Here is a 22,831-nt window from a genome sequence, read left to right as displayed (position 1 = left end):
TCTGGACGAACACACCCGCCGCTCTATATGTACGCCTACGTGGCAAAATCTGCTTCGTCCACGCTTACCGCCTTCAAGATTTTTGGGGTTGTCACGTGCTGGGGACTCGAGAAAGCCGAACGGGCGAATTCCCCGTGATTCTGCAAAAGGTCCATTATTTTGTATTAATTACGGAAAGCGACCTACTATTTAAGAAAACAAAAGAAAAAAGCTTCTACTTTTTGTATTTTAAGTTCGCTCGTAAACTTTTCTTTTCCGATGCTCCCTAATTTATAAGGGTCCCCATTACACCGCTCATTGTGGCTAACTTTCTGCTTAAAATGTCTATCTGATCGACAAATTTATTATTATAAAACAAATAAATTCGGTTTTGAATTCTTAAATCTCCTCTCAAGTATATACTTTTTTTATGCATGTAACTGTCAAATACTATAATTTCGACGAATGTCACAACTAGTAGTGAACAACACTGCTGTCAATGTAGGCACCGATGTCATATTTATTTATTGATCATATGCATCGGTTGTGGACCTATTTTTTATTTTCAATCAAAAAAATATTAAAAATATTTCAAATTAGTTAGTAATTTAGGAAGATGTCATATTTAAATTAAAATATGAAACCCGACATATAACTAGTATAAAAAATACGTCAATAATAACCAAATTAACTGAATCCAGTTTTAGTCTTGTGTTTTATGTCTTTTCGAGTTTCGACAATGAATGTGAATAACAAGCAACCTATTTGCCTGCAATGTAATAACTGAAACTTGAGTCCTTCTTTTGAATATGCACCATAAGTAGGTCGGCTCCGTTGCTATTTCTCCACGATTTTTCGTTTTCGGGAACCACGTTTCTTTCCATTTTTTCCGACGAAATTGCCCTCCGATCAACGGTTTCTTCCATGCGGATTCGGGAGACTAGGAAGAGAAATACCGGCCTCACATGGAGGGCCTTTTTGTAATAAATTTCAAGATGAGGATGCCTGACGTGTAGAACCCAATCACTTGGACACTAGTCGCGGGGGGAAGATTTCGCGCTTAAAAAGTTACTGTTTTACCCTTCAATTTTTGTTCAATTACTGACAACACTTTTATGTGTATATTAAAAAAAACAGAAAAACTCAGTGCCGTGTTGGAGCAGCCTACATGCTATGGTTCCTAGTAAGGATCAAGGGCCTCGTATTATAAATTAAAAATAATTAAAGCAGTTAAGTGGAAGACTCTCCTTTTAAAAGGGTAAAAGTTGAATTTACAAAATTTTAAAATCACCAAAATACCCTTACGAGAAGTTCATGGTTTTCCCACGCTAGCAGCATTATTTATATATAATCTAAGTTGGACTTTAATACAAAGTACTTTAGCAGTGTTTTATGGCTAAAATCTCTATCATCATAAGATTCAAGTTTGTTTTTTATGCTTCAAGTAAATGTCTTCGTTGTGCTTGAGCCTTGGTATCTTGATTATTGGAAACAAAGACAGAGTTCTTACCAGCTCCGATCTCACCCATTGCACCAACATCTTCTTCAACAAGGGCAAAGTTAAAGTAATAATTTATATATAAAATTTTACTTGTTTTATATAAAAAAAATTAAAAATAATATTTTAATTTTAATCAAAATTTAAAAACTTTAATTCGACTCTTCTAAAAAAAATTATGGTTTCTCCTGCCGTGGTTGATGATGACTTTAATTCGATATTTGAACTTTTGTCAGATTAGCAAGGACAATTTCGTAACATTGTTCAACTTCCGTGCTTGTCAAGAATCAATGATTTTTAGATTGGTAAGAAAAGTCCCCATGTTGTTGTTGTCCATATGCGCATCATGTGGCCTCCAGTTTCTTCCTACCTTATTAATCTCACGCATTATATTCCAAACGACCTTCCGTGTGATCTTATGGCTCGTTTCGCCCATGAGAATATCACCCGTTTGGGCTTTTCCCTTCTCAGATATTTTTTTCTCTTCTTTTGTCTCTCTTACCTTTCCGCTTTTCAGACCTTTGAGATAACGGAAGCGTGAACACCATTGCTTCCAACGGAAGACGAATATCCAGAGATGCAAACAGGGAAAAGATATTTCATGGAAGAAGTTGCTTGGGCGTCGAGAAAAGGGATCTTCCGATGGGACGCTTTTTGGACCATAGAAGCAATTCTCATCTGGTAAGTTTCACCTTCACCTGCAACTCATGCCCGGAGGCCAGTGCCTTCAATGGGACGGATTCCTCCAAAGTCAGGTGGTCCAGACCCAGATTCTTCTAAAATGTTTTGATACCACATTTGGATCTGGATCTCCTTTGTTCGCATATCTATACACATACACATAAATTTGGATCTTGCTTCTTTCATCTAATTCTAGAAAATATCTGCTTTAAGATATTATGGTTATAACCATATTAGTATTATGTCTAGTTTTTGTTCTTTTATGCATCATTGCAAGTGCTTACTTAATATGATCTGCCAATATATTCCTTTGCTGTTTTCTCAAGACAAGGAAAACTATTTTCAGCACTAACAAATGCACCAGCTGCAAGCTTATAGTTGGTAAAGCCGTTAAGATTTCTCTCACTAGAGAGCATGCACTGAACTCCTCCTGCTTTTTTTGTGATGCCTGGTCAGAGTGGTTGGAGTAGGAGCCCGACAATCAAGGCCTGGCTCGACCTCATGTCAACTAAAAATTGAATAAATATGATAAAATAAAAAATAGATAAAACATATTAAATATAAAAGGTCAAGTTAAAGTTGATAATTATCGAGTAATTTTATTTAAATTATATTTATAAAAGCATTTAAGGTGGATCTAACCAAAAGAAGGAACCAAAATTCATTTGAATCGTGCTTCATAAACATGATAATGGCGGAGCATCTTCCCTTTTTTTGTGGATTCCAGTTTTTGCTGCATAAATTTTTGTCTCGGTATCAAACTCCAAATCTTTTTAACTTAGTGAAAAAAATAATTCAAACTGTGATGAATTGATTTAGGTACGGAGTCTTGCAATTTCAACTTATCGCATTAAGACCCTAAGATCTGGAAAAAAATAGGAAATAAAATTATTCTCGAGTCTTCTTTCGTATCCGGAGTGTTTGCCAATTAGTAACAGTATGTTACTATTTCATAAATCTGAACCTTTCTTAATCTTTAGGATAGATTCAAGAAATAATAATAAATTGTTTCATTTGCCGAATGACCCTTAATGGCCTTTCAAAATTTTGAAAACACAACCATTCTCATGTCGTTTTTGACCGTAAGAATGTCAATAGATTGGATTTGAATCAAATATATTTTTCAGATGTTCACATATCCATATTCATATTAAGATTCTGATACAAATAAAGAAAAGTCATAACCAAATTCAAATCCAAAATCTAATTTGACAATTTGAATCCCATTCAAATCCATTTTTTTACATTCATATCTGAATCAGAATCAGAATTTTGAAACGAATTTAGCTAATTTTGAAAATGTAAGAGCTTTAGATATAGGATATTTGTTTAAAAATAAATCTGATCTCAATCCGTAGCCAAATCCAATTAGCTATTTATGTATATCTGAATTCGAACTGATTTCTTAATTAGATATTTTTTTTTTCGTATCCGATTTTTTCAAAATGATTCGATCGGGTATCCTATCCAAATCAGATGTATTGACATTTTTATGAATGTACTTGGAGTGTTACAATTTAGTGTTATTGAGGCACATGAAACTGCAACCAAATATGAAAAATTGAACTTAGTTATCGTATTAACTATGTATACTGGTTAATTTAACCTCACCACCATGTACCTAGTTTTCTTTTGTAGAAAAAAATAAATAAATGAAACTATAAGATACTCAAGACCAGTGTCATTAAAATCGGTTCAGGATTCTGAATCAGCGAGGTTGCAGACTCGGTGATTCAAATGAATTGGCTATATATATATATATATATATATATATATATATATAACAATCAAGTTAATTTAATCATTCGCTATTTGTCTACCTAATTTTCGTAGCATATTACATATTTGAAAAAACAAACGGTTTGTTCTATGGGCACATTCTCCAAGCGGGGAAACTTTATGCATGATAAGAACTTGAATCAACCTTGAACGGCTTATTGGATTTTTTTAAAGCATTTGATGTTATGTGTGTTTGGTGGAATGAGATATTTGAGGATCTCCCAGACACCCCTCACTCTTCTACCTATATAACTTGATATTTGAGGTTTTTAATGCTCATTGTGGATCTGACATCCACACTTTTGTTTGTTTAATAAGTGGGTCCCACAAAGGGTCGATTTAGATAAACTCCAGGTACCTTGGAGGGGTCGTTTGTTAGCCGTGACACTTTATGAGTGCTTCATAAATTTTTACCAAAGATTGAGGGTGGTTCATAAAGTGGGTCGTTTGGCAGTAAAAATATTGTATGAGCATTATATGAATCTGTATCAAAGATTGATGCTGGTTCATGAAATAATGGTTTTAGTGTTCTATGAATCTGTCTCAATCTTTGGAGTAGATTCGTGAGACACTCACAAGGTGTCCATGCTACCAAACGACTTCATATGCGTACATTAAGGTAGTGTTTGGATGACACCCTAAAGTCAGATATTTATATTCTCAAACGACTTCATATTCTCTACTTCAATGAGAATGCTTTTAGTTACTTTTTGTAACTCTGTGTGCTATCATCTTGTTTTATCAATTTATATACGACCGTCTTTATATTATCAAGGAGAACACCTTCCATTTGAAATCTGTACATAGTTTTATTGCGTCAGACGAGCAAGTTGGGAAACCAGGCCTAATCATATTACTTTAATGCGAGGTCCGATACATAACAGGCCCAATACCCAGCCTGATCGTGCCCAGGCCCCGACCAATATATATGGCCGGCCCAACCCCATTCGGCTCAATTAATTTTATTTAATATTTAATATTTAATAATATATATTATTAAAAATATATTTTATATTAAAAAATTTATTTTGTATTTTAAAAATTATTTTTTATTATATTAATCGGTCGAACCCGAGCTTAGGTATCAGGTCAGGTATCTGGCTGGGCCCGAGATCAGGTTTCGAGCGTCGAACCAACCCGGGCCCGCCTCTTATCGGGTCGATCTGCCCGGATGCCCAGGCTGCAACAATCCATCTCTTTAGTAGCTTTCAACGTCCACATCCAATGGAAAGTTTGCTGAGATGTAGGGACCTGCCCTTTTATTAGGAAAAAAATAATAAATGAAGAGTCAAACTCAAATGATTGCAGATAGCACATAAAAGTCATATCATGTACTTGATGACCTCCATAATATAAAACACCATTTGTTAATGTTGGATGCATGTAACCCAAAAATTAGTTAGGCTTATTAGACATTTTAAAAAGTAATATATTAATCTACTCCATTTAAAGCAGATTCACGAGAGAGTAATACAACAAATCCTTGAAATGCACATATTTTCTAGGTGAAGAGGCTTTGGCATCCTTGATCTTAGATATGAAAGTCTGATTTAACATAGGGCACACCTCAAATTCATATTGTGGCAAATTGCAAGTGGATTTGGGAGACTGTAAGTTTAAGATTGCCATCACGTTTGTGTTTCGAGGATCTGAGATCCTCAATTATCTGAGATCTCATATCCACCAAACACATGCAAATAAGACCTCATGTCCAAGGTGTTCGGGAAATCCATGTTTTCCATTGCTGTGTAGTTGGTCCCACAAAGCAAACATATGAGGTAAAAAGGGATCTCACATCAATGGGGAAACAAATTAATGTGGCCTAAACTTTTTGAGTGAGTAGAACTAGTATTTTATCGAAAGCTCGCACTCAACCCTCGGGTCTGCTTTTGATGCCTTGAGGTGTCACTTTCACTTTACTTTAACTTGTGTGTCAGTGACCTTCTTTTTAAAGTACAAAGATTAAATGACACAAGATTCAAAATAGAGACTGGCGACTTACTAATCCATGTACCGTTGGTGCACCAGCTCCCTGGCAGACATTATAACAGACAGCCTTTGAAAAACAAAAACTCCATCAAGCTGCCCAATGTTGTGGAAATGACTTGAATCAGCTGAACTTAAATTGATTGAATTGGTAGCACATCGATTTGATCAGTCTAATGACACGATGATACACTTCATTTTACCCAAAATAATTTAGAGCCTTGCTTATTTTCTTATTTTTATTTTTTTATTTTTATTTTTTTTAAGTATAAATATCTTTGAAGAATTTCTAATCAATTCAATTTTGGATCACTAAATATATAGGTTGAATCATCGAGTCTGCATCCTAGCCAATTGGATTCAAGTTCTTTATTAGCTACTCCAAATAGGAATTGAGCTGCATTTCATGCCTTAACTAAGTTTAGAATAGCCATTTGTTTTATCTTCAGAAAAACCTCTGCTAGGGCATGGCCCCTAAATTTATAGTCAAAAAACAATATTTACAGGGCAAACGTTGGCTAAAGGGGGCCAACAGCTAAGAAACCAAAAACAAGAAGCTTCCCTTTAGAGGATTCCACACTGTGGGGGTTTGGTATTTACAAAATTAAAAATGAGATGAACATTGAGTAATGAATAGCTGACAGACTTCCATGGCTGATCTTTTGTTGGACACCATCATATTTTCCATAGGCAATCTCATTCCATGGCATTTTGAAGGGGATTGGTGCAATTGGGTGTGGGCTGGTAGACTGTTAGTTTTGTGTTCCTATAGCCTTAATTCTTTGTACTACAAAAAAGAAGTATGATACGCAAGCTGAAGCATAGCGAAAGCAACACCCCAAATCACTAAAATTAAGCAGCCCTGGACCCTAAGGCGATGGGAAAAAAGTGGGGAGGGGTTGAGGAGGTTCGGCCTTTACTTAAGCAGTGGGATTTCCTCCCGCTCACCCCAGATCTCACTCAATAGCTTGAAAACTTGTTCATTTTTTCAGAATTCTTTTGTTGATCTTTCACTTTCATCTGTTCGAGCTGGAATGAATTATGCACACTCCTTTCGCAGAAAGGCTAATGTGAACGCTCCACAGGCGCCATTGCAGAACTATTTCTTCAGGTTAGCAGCAATCCTTGGGAAAAATACTTTCACAACACGAGCAAATAGGCACCTTGGATGCATCGGTGACAGTAAGCACTGGCATGTCTCTTATACTTTCTTTTAAAGTTGGTTTCTATCAGCTAACTTTGAATTTATACAATAAACCTTGTTACAATAATCAATTTCTCATTAATAGTCGGATGGCAATATGTCCTTAATTAGTTTCTTGACAAATGGAGGTTAAATTTGAATTATATGTCAATTAAATGGGTATCCAAGATCACCTATAATCAACTATTTAAGTTAATAATATGAAAACCAGTGTTTCATCTTTCTTTGCTTTGGAATTCAAAACGAACTTCACATCCAATTGGCTGCAATATGTTATGCATTGCATAGCTTTTGACTAAAGTATTATGCATATAATTAGTGGTAGTTCAGTTTTAGAGTGAACAAATACAGTTTCCTTTTGCCAGATTTTGTCTCTACTTCATATGAAAGCTTGAGGGGTTTTGATGCATAGGCTCAAGCCAGTGGCTGATAGGCAGCAAGTCGTTGGTCTCGAATGGCAAGAGCATTAATCCTCTTTGTACGTACTAACTTACATATATTGGGGGCTTTAATGAAATGAAACTAATGTACATACTAACTGACATGTATTTGGGGCTTTATAGCATGCGCGCACACTGGTTCAACTCTCACCCAAGCAATGAGATCAACTTAAGAAAACTTGACATGAGTGTAACAGTGTTTTATGTTGCTTCTTGTTTGAAAGACTAGATCTTGTATGTCAAAGCTTCTGAATCTAAGGGGTTATTTGTTAATTGGAAGAGTAATAGACTATTTCACCATATTCATAGAATGTTATAATGGCCATTCATTTTGCTGTTATCATAAAAGCGTTATTCGACTCAAAAAACGATTCACTTAATATATATTTCCCAACAAAACATTTTCAAGATCATATCTCCATGATTGGATTGTGCAAGATTTGTTTTAAAAAGAATGTTGATGGTTATGGTTTTGTATCCATGACCCGGCCGTGTACGATCTTCAACCATGCATATATGACCTTGAGAATGTTTGGAAGAGAAACGTATATTAAGTTAATCAATTTTTGAGTCGAATAATGTTTTTAGAATAATAGAAAAATGAACTGCCATTATAGCATCAAAATTTTATTAGTAGAAAAATCATTTTTTTATGAAAAGCAACTTAAATTAAGATCTGATTTATGTTAAATTAGTGTTTCTAAACATTGTAGAATGTTCATATTTCATCTAAAATATATTTTAACCCTTACCCAAGTGGTTAGGATAGATATACCAACTTTTCCAAAATAAGCAAGAGAGTTAATCTTAGTTCGTCGAAAGATAGTTAATCTTACAAGCGCAAGAGGAGGAGCAACCAATGGCTGCCCACCAATCTCGATAACCGCAGAGATGTCTCTGCAACTAATCCTGCCCCTAAGTTCTCCCCCTCCGTTAATAAGAACACCCCACTCCACACACGATAAAAAGACGAGGAAGAGGGTAGAGGTGAGGAGATCGCGTGCAAACAGATACAGGGGAAGAGCCTCCTTGAGCACCACAGGAGATGGCTCACCTCTCCTCTTCCCTCCTCCTCCTCGTGGCTGCTTCGGCCGTCATGATCCTCACCGTCGCACCCCAGGCGGACGCCCGCCGTCACAAGCCCCACCGCTTCAGCCTCCACCACCAAAACCTCGGCAGCAGCCTGCCTTTCCTGGGCGTCCAGATCAACGGCCTCTGCAGGTCCACCGACTACCCGGACGTCTGCATATCGGCTCTGAGCTCGTCCCCATTGGGCCCCTTGAGCCCAGCGACGGCCATCATCAGCACCATCCGAGCCATCGACCTCAAGGCCAAGGTGGCGCGCGGTGTCTCCCTGCAGCTGGCCGCCCGTGCCACGGACAGAATGACGCGAGAGAACCTGAAGAACTGCGCCGAGATGTACGCCGATGTGTCATTCAACCTGGCGAAGTCGTTGGCGAACGTGAGGTCCAGGGACCGCAACGTCCTCAACGTCAACCTCAGCGCTGTTATTGACGACTTCGAGACATGTAACGACGGGTTCGTGGAGAATGGCACCAGGTCGCCCCTTGCTGCCCAAAATGATGTGATGAGGAAGATGGCTAGCAACGGCTTGGCCCTGGCTGAGAAGTTGAAGTGAACGGAAACTAAAAGGGGAGCAGATCCCGTGGTCTGCCGAATCACGTTCTTAAATGGATCTGACGTCTGTGACTTCTGATGTTGCCGTCGCCTGCGTTGGGTAGGACCCATCATAAAACCATATGTTACCAACGCTGGTAATGGCCAACGGTGATCGCCCATCACTGGAATGGACGGCGGAGATTCCGGATCCGTTTGAGAATGTGAGTTGGCGGATTGCATGATCTGCTCGCAAGAACGGTGCAAGTACTTTTCCTTTTAATTTCTTGTTAGATTAATAAAGATGTGTGCGGGTTGTGGGGGTTGTGGTGTTTGATATAAATGGGGTCTGGTCCCTTGAAGGACCCTTTGTTTGTGGGGTTTTATGTGGTTGGGTGGCGATTTTGGGTGCAAATAGAAATGGTATTTATGGTCTCTTTTAAGGTGTACAATATATCTCGAACGGACGAAGTGCGCTTGTTAAGAAGTAATGCGTCCACAACACGATTCAGACCAGGCAAATACTATCACATCCCACTGGTGATTGCTTAAGCTGATCTCAAAGTCAGAGTTGAATTTGGAATATATCAAGTATAAAAGCAAATACTAACTTTTTACATGTAACGGGACTAATACCTCTGCTGGATTGGATTTCCAGTCGTAAATAAATCCTAAAACCATGTCTGAATCCGACCAGTAATCAGATCTGTCATCAGACGTGACTTATTGCATTCACATTTAAATCAAATGCCCAACCGTATCTCAACTATAGACATCCCTATTGAGAGAGAAAAAGAGAGGAGAATGGACGTTATACAAAACCAATGGGATGGGGAGCTTTAACTTTCAATGGATCAGAGGCTTGTAACTAGAAAATGGCAGCTGCTAAGTTAAGCATGTGAATCATGTACTGGTCTTCGGCAGGCTTTGGCTGAAAAGCAACAAAATCGGGTCTTGCGAGTGCTCCATGCAAAAACATCCACCACCCTTCCTTTACCACCGCAAATAGGAAGCCATACTACTGCTTCCAAGAAGAGAGGCGTGTTTAGAACATGGTGAACAATCCAGAACCCACCACCCACCTAATATTCCAATCAAAGTGGCCTCTTTGTTTCCAAATTCTACCCAGGCCAAAGACAGAAGCCCATAGTCCTGAAATTCAACCTTCTTCGTAGAAAACACCTGCAAGCTCAATTGAAGTTGAAGTAAGATACAGTTTCAAGGAAAATAGAGACTAAAGATGTCGAGAAAAGTGAAAGCATTCAAAGAAATTGCCTACTAAGAAAGAAGGCTACTTGCCAAAGATAATCCTATGATACATTAGCAATACAATGAAGAAGGCTATTTTCTTTCTTTGAGGGATTTGATTTGTTTTAGCAAAGCCGATCTTAAACAGTAATAGGATGGACTAATACATGCACTTACATGGGCAGACCGATGGTTTATATACCCAATGATAAATAAAACTTAGATTCATCATTCAGGTATCTTTCCCTTCTTAAATAGGAATAACACTCTAATGTGTGCTTATAAGTGCACCAGGTTGTTCCAATAATTGATGATAAACACAACTTCAGTAGCAACAGTTAAATACATTCATACCTTCGTTCTGTCAAGTCCTTGTCTCCAAACTGAAGGATTCTGCCACTGCCAAACATAAAAAAACGTCAGAAGAGAATGCAATATAATGAGAAAACAACAAGCTAACCTACATATGTAAAGAATGGTATACCGCATTTCAATGCAACAGGCGCATGAACAATGTGTTCCATTAAGTTAGAACAACGAACTGTACTTGTTGGGATGAAACCAGAATTACTTTTGCACATAACTTCACTATTAGCATATAACATGCAGTCATATATTTCACTCTTCATATAATCAATCATGTTTGTGACAATCAGAATAAGAATATGTTTATACAATCAACAACAGCAACATAATCATACAAATCCTATAACTGTTCATAAAAAAATAGTCAGATTTACGTACCACATACCTTGCCACATAATACACAATGTCCACTTCCTTCTCAGTTAGAGTTGAAAATCATGTACTGATTCACATAATACACAATCTCTGCTTCTCAATTATTATCAATTTGTTTGATCGCTTCAAATGCAGCAAATCAGTAGGATCAGTCAGGTCGAAAAGAACCAATCCTCATTCTTTTTCATCTTGCTCCTTGCAGCCTAATGTTTTTCTGGAAACCTTTACCTTGGTCCACAACCCCTTTTATCTTTTCATGTTCTCTAGACTTTCACTTTGTTTAGTTTCTATATGTTTTGCTTGATTTAACAATTCAAAGGAATAACTTCTGCAAATGCCAAATACTATTCAGGCCCTGCCTTGCATAAAAAACCAGCTAGCTTTTTAAAAATGTTTAAGACCAAATAGTTCCTTTACGGTAACTAATTCTATACTCATATTCATTCCCAAAGTAATTGATAAAATTCAATAGTTCACAGAGACTAGGATGCAGGGACCCATGCTACAAACACACAGACAGCCCTGCTCGTTCTGACTAATTCTCATATGGCTTCATATTGTAAATTTGTAACCATGACAGCTTTGCATCAAGAAACAATGTCAAGAGTGTCCAGTAAATAGCTTGAAATGATAATTGAATAAAATTCTTTCCATCTCACCTGCTCAATGAAAAGATATACTGAATGTTGACTTGGTTTTGTGGTGAACAGAAGAAGGGCGAAGTCTATAGCAAGAGATAGAGGATGTCTCCAGCCAATCAGAACACTGGCAACTGAAACTATTGGTAGCCAAAGTCTCACCGCCCACATCCAGAAAGTGTGTTCCTTCCACTGCATTAATACATCTGAATCATGTGTTTCCATCAAAGACTTATCCTCTGCATTATAGATCCAGATATGGTGCAGTTAAAATATGGAAAAAGAATTAGGGACAAACATCTATAAGCTAGGTCTCCAGAATGAACACATTGCCCACCATTCATACAGTACACCTTAGGGGACCCGCCATATAATCCTGTTGCAAGCGGCACTCCAAACAAAATACTGAAGCTTAAACACTTTCCTGGAAAAAATAAAAGAAGTATTACCTTAAATGTAACTAATAAGACAAAAAGACAAAAATTATCAAAAAGCGTCATCCCTTTCTTTGAACATAATATAGGAAGTATCAGTTCCAAATGTCTACGAGGATTCTGACTGTCAGTCACGTTAGGCATAAAAAAAAAAAACCTAATTTTTTATTTCAAATTTACTAAGCACCTATTATTATGTACCCATGTCATTGTACGGTGAGAATGTTTCTCAGTTTACCACCTTCAACATCATTTAAGCATATATTTAGGCATTAATTAGCAAAACTATTTTCCTTCATAACCACCCCAGGGAAAAAGTAATCTATTTGCATAACGTGACGAAAAAAATATAGATTTTTTAATTCCTAGGTTTCCAAACATGGAGACCACTTCCACATCTTGGTTTCACAACCAAACCACATCCAAAAAACCTTCACTGATGAGATATTTAGCTAGATTACGTTCCACTCGTGTAAACAATAATTTCCCTAACACAAATAAACCAAAACATGTAGCTCTTTCAGTGGCATACAAGCATTCCAAAGCATAAAAGAGACAGCAAAGACCCACATACGAAGAGCTAACGTTTGCAATTAACGCCACCCTTCAGACAATGCACTCACAAGATAGACATAATTCATACCAAAAGTGAGAAAAAGACCAATTAAAGCCACTACGCAAAGTCGTCAAAATGTAAAGTATATCCAGAGCTTATACCTGAAGAACTGGTGCGACAGAAATAACTTCTTTTGACGTAATCGAATACCCTTCCCAAATTCGATACGCGACGGTTCGGCTTTAGGTCAGAGACCCTCGAAAATACGCTTGTGAAGCCTTGCTCCCCCGGAACTGCATACGCAGATGGAAGCAGAACAAATCAAAGTAGGAAAAGAAATAGAACAAAAAAAATTAAAGGAGAAATTCAGTTCTGCATAACTATTGCCAAGAATTTTCGCAACCAGTAACAATTAAAGGCCAAATTCACGAGGCTAAACGGGTGGTTCTGAATTTTCCCAGTGTTACTGTCGTAATTGTTCGATCACAGCAGGGTGCCGAGTGCGCAGAATAATGTTTTATTGGTGAAAAAACAGAGGAGACGACTGAGAAAGAAAGAAGAAGTACCTGCATGGAATCGGCAAATCCTTTCAAAGGGGAAAGGAGAAGAGAGAAAGCTCCTCTTCGGAGTCAGAAGTCGTCGGAAGCTCGCCATGGAACACCCTTCTCCTCTCCTTTGGCGCCCAAATCGCACTGAAATAGTTACCACCTTCCTTTCCTAGATCTCAAGTGCATCGCGCCTCATGCCCGACTCGACGGCGGTCTCCAAAGATCAAAGTCGGTCAGGCCGGGCCCGAACCGTTAGCTCCGGTCCAAAAGGTTCGTTCGGGTTTAGGGAGACCAGGTAGGGCCGAAACCGGATCTAAAGGCTGCACACGAGCTTAGTCAAACTCAATTCGATCAGAAAACTCAAACTCAAGTCAAGTTTCATAGTAGAAGCTCGAACTCCACTCGATGATATTACGTCAAGCTCAAGCTCGACTCACTTAATATAAGTTTAACTCGATTTTATTAAGCATGTCTCTTTTCTTCTAATTTGTTATACTGGTTAACTCGTTTAGTTGATACCAGCTTAACTATTTTTCATTATATTTCAGCTTGCATTATATAGTTGAGTCGAGTCAATTTTGAGTATATATTTGAACTCAAGCTCCACTCATTTATAAACAAGTCAAACTCGAATTGAATTTTAACAAGCAAGTTCGATTTAAGCTCGAACTTGCTTGACTCGTTCCGCAGCCTTAATCCGATCTATGTGCAACTCTACACTTTGGGTTCAAGTTGGGTTTGGGTATCATACGGTGGCAATATTAGAATATGTGAGTATGTACGGGCGTGTGCATATATACCATACAAAAGACTCAAAACTTAAAGAAAAATTATTTATATCTCAAATTATGTCGTTTCATAATAACACTTAGAATTTATTTTAAAAAATAAAAAGTAAATTTTAAAAAACGGTAAAACGTACCCAGGTGTGTTCTCGGACCCCGTACCAGCATATGGGTACTGGTACTCTAAGGTTCCCACATGTTTTTTGTTGCGCCAGAAAGAAAGAGAAAAATCTTAGGCTACATTTGACAGCTTGAGGTTCGTGGGTCCAATAAACTCGAGAAAACAAAAGAAAGACAGTAATGATACTGAGAATATTGGAGCTTTTGTTTGAAGAAGCCACGGTAACTTTTGAAAGAAATGGATTAATCAAGTGCTAGCTTGTTTATGAACATGTATGCAGGATAACCGCCCAGACCGAACAAACACAACATCAAGACTAACTTTGCATGTCTTTTCATGGCTAAGTTTGTTCATGAACATGGTTGGTTTCTCTCTCTCTCCCTCCCTCTCTCTCTCACCCAAATTTACACCAGCATATATATAAACAGGAATTTGTTTTGAAAGTAAGATCAACAAATGTAAACATATGCTAACACCAACTAAAATAGACAAATTTATAAAAAAGATGGCAAACGAGTTGCCGGAAAACTCATCGAGCTATCATCTCATAAGAGGATACTGATGTAGCACCATGGGAATTGGCTCTACTGTTTACTACATTTAGGCTGGAAGCCCGTGTCAAGATCAAAGAATAGGATCAAGGGTTCATGTTACAAAATGTATATACATAGGATGACAAATTAGTTAATGTTGTAACCAAACGCTGAAACGTCTTTAAAGAAAGTAAGGCTTCTGCACTCCTACTGATCGGCTACTTTTTGGACGATGCTTTCCTTGGTGGCGTACTTGCAGCAGCATCAGCAACAACTCCAGACAGCTTACTGATATCCTCCACATTGTTAATACATTCAATAAAATATTTTGTGCATGGCCACCTAAGAAGGTCATTCAGCGGGTCGTTAGATTCACCAAAAAGTCTGTAGATAATAAAGCTTGACATTGGCAACAGAGTGCTTACCGGCTTGATTTTATAAGTTCATCATCTATCGATGTTTCCTTCTCAAATACATTTACTGTGGCCATTACAGAGAAAAAAAAACAGTGAATTAATAAAGGACGAAGATGGTTGGAAAAAGGGTCCTCTTAAACATAAGGGAAGATGTCAAAATTAGTAGATAGATATCTATTGTCCGTGACTCACCTCCATTTGGAGATTTCTTGGAGAAGTACTTGGCCTTTATCCTTCGGGCATACTCTGCTTTATACTTACTGTACTTCTCCATGCGAGCTGAAACATCGCTATCACTAGGTACGTACAATACACCATTACTAATTTATATATTAGAATTAGCATAAACAAGAAAAATGAATGCCTGACATTATCGTATAGAATTACAACTAGGGCGGAAAGGTGAAAGGTTGGCCACTGGCATACATATAAGGAAGATTAGTATTTATTAATGTAAAAAGAACAAGAGAACTGCTCTGAGCAGATAATAAATATTAAAGTGTTTGAAAGGGTCTTATAGACGGTAAGAAGAATAATGTGGTTTCCTCAATGACCTCCAAAGTCCAAAAGCACAGTTGCATTACGGACTGCCATACTTTATGATACAAGTCATTAACAACATAATGTTTTTATGTGGGTTCACTTCTTCCCAACCAGAGAATGGGAATGGTCATCTAAGTCCCACTCTGTACTGTCAATAGGCAGTATTGACAGTATGAGTGGTCATCAGGCTCCCATTCTTTGTACTTTAGGCAGTACTGACAGTACAGAATGGTCATCAAGCTCTCCTTTTCTGTACTGTCAATTAATCAAAAGGAGCTTCCAAACAACTTGTGGAGCTTGCAATTCCATAAAATTGAAAGCCATGTTTTGCCTATACACGTAACCACATGTTCCATCGGAGTGCAAAGCTCCCCAACAAGAGAGTGGGGTGGAATAACCACTTCATCACTGACTAAAATGTGCTACTGGGCGAAATAGATAAAATTTTGGACAATATATCCTGAATCCAGTCTCATCCATTTTTTATCATATTCCATTTCTCCAACTATATTAACTACATTGAATTGTTTGCTTTCTTTTTTCTATTAATAAACAAAAGATCGAAAATGTCATTAGATCATATAAGGGCAACGGATTGTGGCCCCAATAAGAAAGCTTAACATTATCTGAACTAGTAAAAGAGGACCATAAAACAAAGTAAGCGGGAAGAGCCCAAGAGCTAATATGAAAGATTATTATGTACGAAATTGTAGAACCACATGAGGAAATGGAGAAATAGGATACATAAATCTGATTAAATGTAGTACAGATAAGCTTTGGTAAGCACGATATTCATCATGCTTTTCTTCTTTTTCTTGTTTGAATAACCTGTCCTCAAAACAGCAAAAATCAAATGCCAATTCAGAATATGTTACTACGAAAGCTAATGTTGGGATGTTCTCTCTACATTTTTTTCATCAACCTGTATAAAAAAGTTTACTCTTAGATAAGTTCAACCTCCTTGCTCTTTTGAATGCAAGAACATCATTGTTCCGGCTTTTTTTCTTTCTGGTCCAAATTACTCATTGCGGCAATTCCTTCCTTGACAATCTTAGAAAGAGGAATACATTCTCTCACCAGGTCAGAGAAGCAGAGACAGAACCAGAAAAATATTAGGGGGCACAATCTACACCCACCCAAAGTGTCACCCCAAGCTTCGTATCAAATAAACTGAGAGAAAAGAGAAGAAATTCCATTGAAAAGTAACAAAGATCTGCATCATCTGCACACTAGTGCATATCCAATTGTCAAACAAGTGCACAAGCACCATTAACTGAATGAGGCTGAAAAAGAAAAAACATCTAATTTTCGTTCAGCATAAAAGAACTGGATTTCAGACAACACACTAAAGGATTAGAAAACTGTTAAACTCCCCAACTACCATAGAAGTGTGAAATCTAGGTGACTATATCACATGGATATGTCTGCAATTACCAATATATGGCAATTACCATGAAGTTCCCAATATGAACTCTATAATTGGCAATATAGGAGAATAGGTGAAATGGCATTCTTGTGCATTAGCTCAACACCAAAGGTTGCAATCTTCCACAGTTCGTTCAGAATAATCTCCTAAGGTGACCAAACAAACAAAGATCCCATATCTTGACAGGTTAAATTTTAAAGATGCGAAAAGGAAACAACTTACTCAAAATTTTGAATGTCCTCAGTCTTCACTTCTGTTTGATGGTGGGCTGCATCTTCATCAGCCATAGGGACTTCAACTATATTGCATCAAACAAGAAGCATCAATTGTTACTTTATTGCCAAAGATAAGTAGAAAGAAAAAAAATGTACATATGCCAATATGAAAAAACCAATTCATAGAAGAATTACAGCAAATGATTGTTAATTTTCCCCAAGGAATTTTCTTTGCTGCAGGTGCCAACTGCAAAGTCTGGTTGCATGACATATAAATCTGGTTTTCACGACCTCTCAGTAGGTGCAATGAGTGACTAGTTACTTGGTTTGCCAAATAGCAAAGCTTTTGCATATTCGGTAAAATCTTTCAGTCAATTCTGAACTGTATCCTGCTCTAGATTCCCTTGGCCTCTATGGACTTGAGTCTGCACAGTATGCCATGGGTTTTTCATGGCTCTTGAAAGTGCACAAATGCAATAAACACTGAAAGCAAAAAGGAATGCATTTAGGTTTGTCTACATAGGATACCATATTATAGTTTTATTATTTTATTTTATGTTAAATTGTCTGATTGAGTTGAAATTGCAAAAAATGTCCCAAAAATTTACTGATGTTTGAGTTTGAAAGAGGATAAGTCTTAATGTGATAGTAGATTTCCATTTTAAGCCTTCTACCATATATTTGATTGCAGGGGAATTCTCCTAAAATCCATGGCCTTTATGCATGGAAGATAATAATTAAAAAAGTTTCCTCCAAGGACTTGCCATTTTCCACTTTTTCTAGAGATAAATGTCAAGATGGAGACGTCTAGGTCCTTTGGCCAAGATCAACTTCTTACAAACTACAGTTTATCCAATTTTCTTCTGCAAATACAAAGGCCTTAAGGCAGTGTCTGAATTTGAAAGCCCCATGATTAAAATCCTGAGATCTTGATCCCAATTCCCAGGATTATAATCCTGAAATCAGTGGAGGAAGGATTTTAATCCCATTTCCAAAATCAGCCAGTGTGCGATTGGTGGGAAAAGAATGACAGTGATTTGGATCTGGGGCTTGATGGAATAATTGTGGATGGGTGTTAACATAAATCCCACAAAAAATGATTTCAACCACTGCACAATTCTCTCTCACACCCAGAAAATAACAAAGAAGAAGAAATTTAGTACATGGTTAGCTTACCGTGTAAGCTTGCTAAGGAAGCCTTCTTTACAAATGTGGTGCTTGCTCCAGTTGAGATAGTGTATCATGTACTACGTCATCAGTTTACATGGCCCAAGCTGTAGTCCACAATGACCATTGGCAGCAATGTTTTATTTTGATCTTGCAGCAACATGTATAGGCATGAAATAATAAAACTAACTGGATAAAACAGATCCATCTATTGTCACCAGTTAGGCCTTTAAGACAAAACTACAAATTATCAGTGCAGAGCTGCAAATTGAACAGTCACTGGTGCTTAATATCCAAAGAAGCAAGGTAGTGTGGCTAACTGCAACTCTTCTATTATCAGCAGTCACTCTTCCAAGATTAAGAACCAAAGAGTGAAGTCCAACCTAATTGCTTAAATATTGTAACGACTTAATTTAGGTTGACATATGTCCACTTGCTTTCAGCTTTATGCCTCCACACAAAACTTTCAGGTCCTTGTCAGTCGCATGGTATCCATGAGCATTCCACCTTGTCCTGTGTCTCTGATTCACACTCTAAAAGCTAAATCCAGACTGTTTAATCAAAGCTTCTCCCTAATGAAAGCACGCATACAGAATACAAAAAACTAACGTGTAGGTTTTTTTTATTCTTAGAGTAGTTAATCAACTATGCATCAAAATGCAAGTAGACGACGGCTGTCAAGACTGAAATAAAACAAAAGAAGAAAGCTGAAAGAAATAAAACAATGAGTTCTTTTGTTTCAATGATATCTACAAATTTAAGTTCTATTTCTGAGCTAAATTATTCCAATTTCAAGATTTAGAAAGAAAATGTTATGATTGTTCTGGATTGCATAGATCTGAACTTTGTGTTTCAGAAGAAGCACCCACCTGCTCTGATAAATAAAAGTTCTTGTGAAGACAAGCAGGACTTTGAACGATGAGAGTGTTCCAATCGCCTAAGTCCAACAATCATGAAGAAGTCTATCATAGAAAACTTTAGGAGCGCTATTTCTGAAGAGGTTAGTGTTAAGGTGTTCCTTAATGAAGTTGAAAAACGTTTTGTAAAAAACGAGAAGGCTGAAACAAGTACTCATTTGAGTCAACTTGTTTCATTAAAATATAAGGGCAAGGGAAACAAAAGGGAGCAATCATGGATATGTCTTATCTAGCTTTAAAGTTACAAGCCACTGAGTCTAAATTTGCCAGAAGACTTTATAGTGTATATGATTCTTCTTTCCCTTCCACCACAGTACAAACAGTTTAAAATAAAATATAACTTTAAAAGCAGAAATAGACTCTTAATGAGTTCATTTTGCATTGTGTGGACAAGGAAAAGAGGTTGAAGCAAGACATGACAAAGAATGCTCACTTCATTGCTATTTCAAAAAGCAAGAAAAGAAAACAATTAAGTTGCAGTTGATACTTCAACCATTAAAAAATAGAAGAATCCTAAAGAAGGCAATTGATAGAATTGAACATTCTGAAGCACATTATACATGTTCATATTGATGCATCGAATCATAACATGAGCCAAAGCAGAAGCACACCTGAATCCATTTTGAAGACAACGACAACAGAATCTAATGGCAGAATCTTCTGAAGCCTCTACGTAGTACAAAAAGTGCAGAGGCACAGTTAAGAAAACCAATTGGAAGCTCTCTCTTTTTCCTATCACTACCTTTATCCTGAGTATACATTAAGACTGCTGCTTACAAACAAAGAATGAATCAATGAAGTGCATTCATTCGACCAGAGCTTCCACATTCTATCCCTACTGACTCTTTATCACACAAATTTAAACCAAAGGAAAAACAATGCAATTCAGGTACCCACCAATAACGTGAGAGAGAGAGAAACAGACAGACAAAGAGAGTCCCAAAATTGTGAAAGTTTTGCACGCAACTCTGTGGCATAATGCATTAATTTTCATCCTTCTGCCACAGATCAGACTGGTTGGCCATTTCTAAAGATGGAGTTCCACGATTTCCGTCTCTAGGGCTGAAAGGGGAGCGTCACTGTAGCATATGCAGGAAACCGGGAAGCGACAGCGCCTACCTGCCTTTGTCGGGAGGTGGCTGTCGGGAGGTGGCTGTCGGGAGGTCGGCCACGCGCGCCGGACGATGCCGACGGAAGAGAAGGTGGCCGAGGAAGAGGGCCGCGCCGGGCCGGGCGTAGCCGGCCAAGCCTAGACCTAACTAAGGCTGGTGTGGGTTCGGTATGGCTGGGTTCTATAGGTAGGCAAAAGTTCTCTTTTCTAGTAAGTATGAGTAAAATGTTTTGTTGTGCACAAGACCTCCTTAATTCAGGAGAACAAGGGTTATTATGATTTTATGTCATCCTAATGAATTGTGTAGTCGAGACAACAGGAGAGAGACTCTGCCTCATGCTTCCTAGTGCTTCTATCCTGTGTAAATAGGAAACTTGATGGCTATGAGGAATATGGTAACCAGTTCAAAGAGATGATGGAGTGAATCAAAATGGAGATCCCACTGGTGTGCAGGTTTGCAAACTCCACCACTCTGTTCTGGTTGGGCAACTGAAACAGCAAGCTCGGAGTCAAGAACACAAACAACGCCGTCGCCATCACCACGTGACCAGAATGCAATATTCTTCTCTTCGACTCACCTTAGACCCAGAGACAGAGGAAATGCACACCTCCGAAATGAATTGCCACCCTTCACAATCTGGATGTGCATTCTCCAACCTCCGCCTCTGGCCAATCTATAGAAAAACTTCGTAACCTTAACCAGATTTTATATTCCATCTGCTCTCTCAAGAATAAAATAGGAGAAAACAAAAGAGGCATGACATGTATTGCATAAGGAAAATCAAGGAGAGACAGAGACGGAGCAAGTATAGCATATATGAGGAGCAAGCCACCGACTGCAACGGATCCTGCTCAATTTGCCCAAGATTTTGGTCTCACACCGTTGGGGATAAAATTAAATAGCAAGTATAGCACGGAACAGAAAAAGGTTAATATGCTAAATCAATGATAATATGTTTTCTCTGCTAAATCGTTGGTAGACGCATGCGACAGGTAGCAGTAGCAGTAGTCATCTCTGCACTGTACAAGGAAAAAATGCAAAACCCAAAATCTTCAACGTAGTCACCTGTGCCGATTCCTCAGGCGGAGCAGAGGATGCGCGGCGACGGTTCCTCAGGTGGAGCAGAGGAGGCGCGGCGACAGTTCCTCAGGTGGAGCAGAGGAGCCGCGGCGACGGTTCCTCAGGTGGAGCAGAGGACTCTGCGACGTCGAGTAGAGGATGACGATTGCTAAGGCGGAGCAGATGAGTCTGCGACGCCGAGAAGAGGAGGCGCGACGACGATGCTCAGGGGCCGCTGCGAATTGCTCTCCTCTTTCTGAAGATGGAAAATTCGTCTGATTAGGGCACCCAAATCCGTCGGAGAGGGGAAGGGCGATGGGCAGGTAGGGGAAGCGAAGATTAACAAAAAAAAAAAAAAGAAGGAAACACTCACCTATTTCTGTTGGAGAGAAAAACGATGGGGACAGGCGCAGAGATGGAGGAGAAATCAGGGGCGGAGATGGAGGAGGAGAGAAAAGCAACGGGAGGAGAGAAAGGCACCGGGTCGAGGGCTGGGGGTCGGGGGCGGGAGGTGTTCTGTCTGTTCCGACAGTCTGTTCCGTTCCGAGGGAAAACAGGAGACGCGTGTCCTGTTCCGCGTGTCCTATAGCCATCAAACGAACTCTAAACAGTCTATCAGATGCCCTGTAAACTGGACTACACCTTAGCTATTGCTACTATATGAGCTCATATACATACAAGTTAAATACAAGAAGTTATATATTTTTTAACTGAAGAGAGAAACCAGCATGCACGTCTATTAACTGGAGGAAGACAACAGCCTTACAGTATTCTGTTTCTTTTTTGCTTCTACAAACAACAAGCCATCAAAAGTACAACATAAAGATGCAAAACAAAAATGCATATAGGTTGTTCACCTCTTTGTTTTTGGCATATGGAACACTCGGCACCAAAACTGAAAAAACTGCATGCACTATAAGACATAGCAAAGATGTGAAAAACACAAAACTTTTCTTTTGTTCTTATGCAATAAAATTTTGTGCTACTACTTATTGTATAGATATTAATGGTAGGAAAACAAAAAACTTTAGAGTGAAACAGACACAAACCTTGATAACCTTGTGGTCACATTTCTTTAACATGCACAAAAATGGGAAAAACTACCCCACATATTGAAACTGAATGGAAATGGGAAAACTGATCAAAGTGCCTCAACCATTTTATGTTATATTATATCTGTAATGCTTT

The 22,831-nt window shown here is 38.3% G+C and overlaps 3 protein-coding genes across 11 annotated transcripts; 1 reads left to right on the top strand and 2 right to left on the bottom strand.

Moving 5' to 3' along the window:
* The first annotated feature begins 8,516 nt into the window (after window positions 1-8,516).
* LOC116264855 (putative invertase inhibitor) lies at window positions 8,517-9,559 on the top strand. The gene has a single exon (XM_031645284.2). The coding sequence runs from the start codon at window positions 8,613-8,615 to the stop codon at window positions 9,204-9,206; it is 594 nt and encodes a 197-aa protein (XP_031501144.1). The 5' UTR covers window positions 8,517-8,612; the 3' UTR covers window positions 9,207-9,559.
* A 193-nt stretch (window positions 9,560-9,752) lies between these two features.
* LOC116264854 (uncharacterized) lies at window positions 9,753-13,541 on the bottom strand. Its single transcript, XM_031645283.2, has 6 exons — window positions 13,368-13,541; window positions 12,963-13,094; window positions 12,149-12,235; window positions 11,833-12,050; window positions 10,787-10,831; window positions 9,753-10,366 (listed from the first exon to the last, which is right to left on the bottom strand). The coding sequence occupies exons 1-6, from the start codon at window positions 13,453-13,455 to the stop codon at window positions 10,178-10,180; spliced, it is 759 nt and encodes a 252-aa protein (XP_031501143.1). The 5' UTR covers window positions 13,456-13,541; the 3' UTR covers window positions 9,753-10,177.
* A 1,181-nt stretch (window positions 13,542-14,722) lies between these two features.
* LOC116264205 (uncharacterized) lies at window positions 14,723-22,177 on the bottom strand. Of its 9 annotated transcripts, none has more exons than XR_004174807.2 (8): window positions 22,017-22,175; window positions 21,650-21,899; window positions 21,162-21,257; window positions 18,565-21,072; window positions 17,396-17,471; window positions 15,397-15,500; window positions 15,214-15,268; window positions 14,723-15,130 (listed from the first exon to the last, which is right to left on the bottom strand). XR_004174807.2 is itself a non-coding variant. In XM_031644294.2 (7 exons), the coding sequence occupies exons 4-7, from the start codon at window positions 17,458-17,460 to the stop codon at window positions 15,007-15,009; spliced, it is 348 nt and encodes a 115-aa protein (XP_031500154.1). In that variant the 5' UTR covers window positions 17,461-17,471; window positions 18,565-18,662; window positions 21,650-21,899; window positions 22,017-22,171; the 3' UTR covers window positions 14,723-15,006. The 9 variants fall into 9 exon arrangements, 1 of the variants encoding a protein (XP_031500154.1); XR_007574706.1 differs by having other exon boundaries at window positions 18,565-18,705; window positions 20,084-21,257; window positions 22,017-22,172; XR_007574708.1 differs by having other exon boundaries at window positions 18,565-18,705; window positions 22,017-22,171.
* Between the last annotated feature and the right edge of the window lie 654 nt (window positions 22,178-22,831).

This window comes from Nymphaea colorata, chromosome 11 (assembly GCF_008831285.2).
Source record: "Nymphaea colorata isolate Beijing-Zhang1983 chromosome 11, ASM883128v2, whole genome shotgun sequence".
Lineage (NCBI taxonomy): Eukaryota > Viridiplantae > Streptophyta > Magnoliopsida > Nymphaeales > Nymphaeaceae > Nymphaea > Nymphaea colorata.
The sequence above is the reverse complement of the archived record's forward strand: the minus strand, read 5'-3'. Positions and strand labels throughout refer to the sequence as shown.

Excerpts from the sequence above, each read along its gene's own strand:
- LOC116264855 (XM_031645284.2), top strand. The coding sequence starts at position 8,613 with ATGGCTCACCTCTCCTCTTCCCTCCTCCTCCTCGTGGCTGCTTCGGCC.
- LOC116264854 (XM_031645283.2), bottom strand. The coding sequence starts at position 13,455 with ATGGCGAGCTTCCGACGACTTCTGACTCCGAAGAGGAGCTTTCTCTCT. Across the intron at positions 12,051-12,148 it reads TAAGGTGTACTGTATGAATG|AGGATAAGTCTTTGATGGAA; the intron begins GTGGGCAATGTG and ends TCTATAATGCAG. Across the intron at positions 10,832-11,832 it reads TATATCTTTTCATTGAGCAG|TGGCAGAATCCTTCAGTTTG; the intron begins GTGAGATGGAAA and ends TATGTTTGGCAG.
- LOC116264205 (XM_031644294.2), bottom strand. The coding sequence starts at position 17,460 with ATGGCTGATGAAGATGCAGCCCACCATCAAACAGAAGTGAAGACTGAG. Across the intron at positions 15,269-15,396 it reads CAAGAAATCTCCAAATGGAG|TAAATGTATTTGAGAAGGAA; the intron begins GTGAGTCACGGA and ends TAATGGCCACAG. Across the intron at positions 15,131-15,213 it reads GAACTTATAAAATCAAGCCG|GTGGCCATGCACAAAATATT; the intron begins GTAAGCACTCTG and ends TGACCTTCTTAG.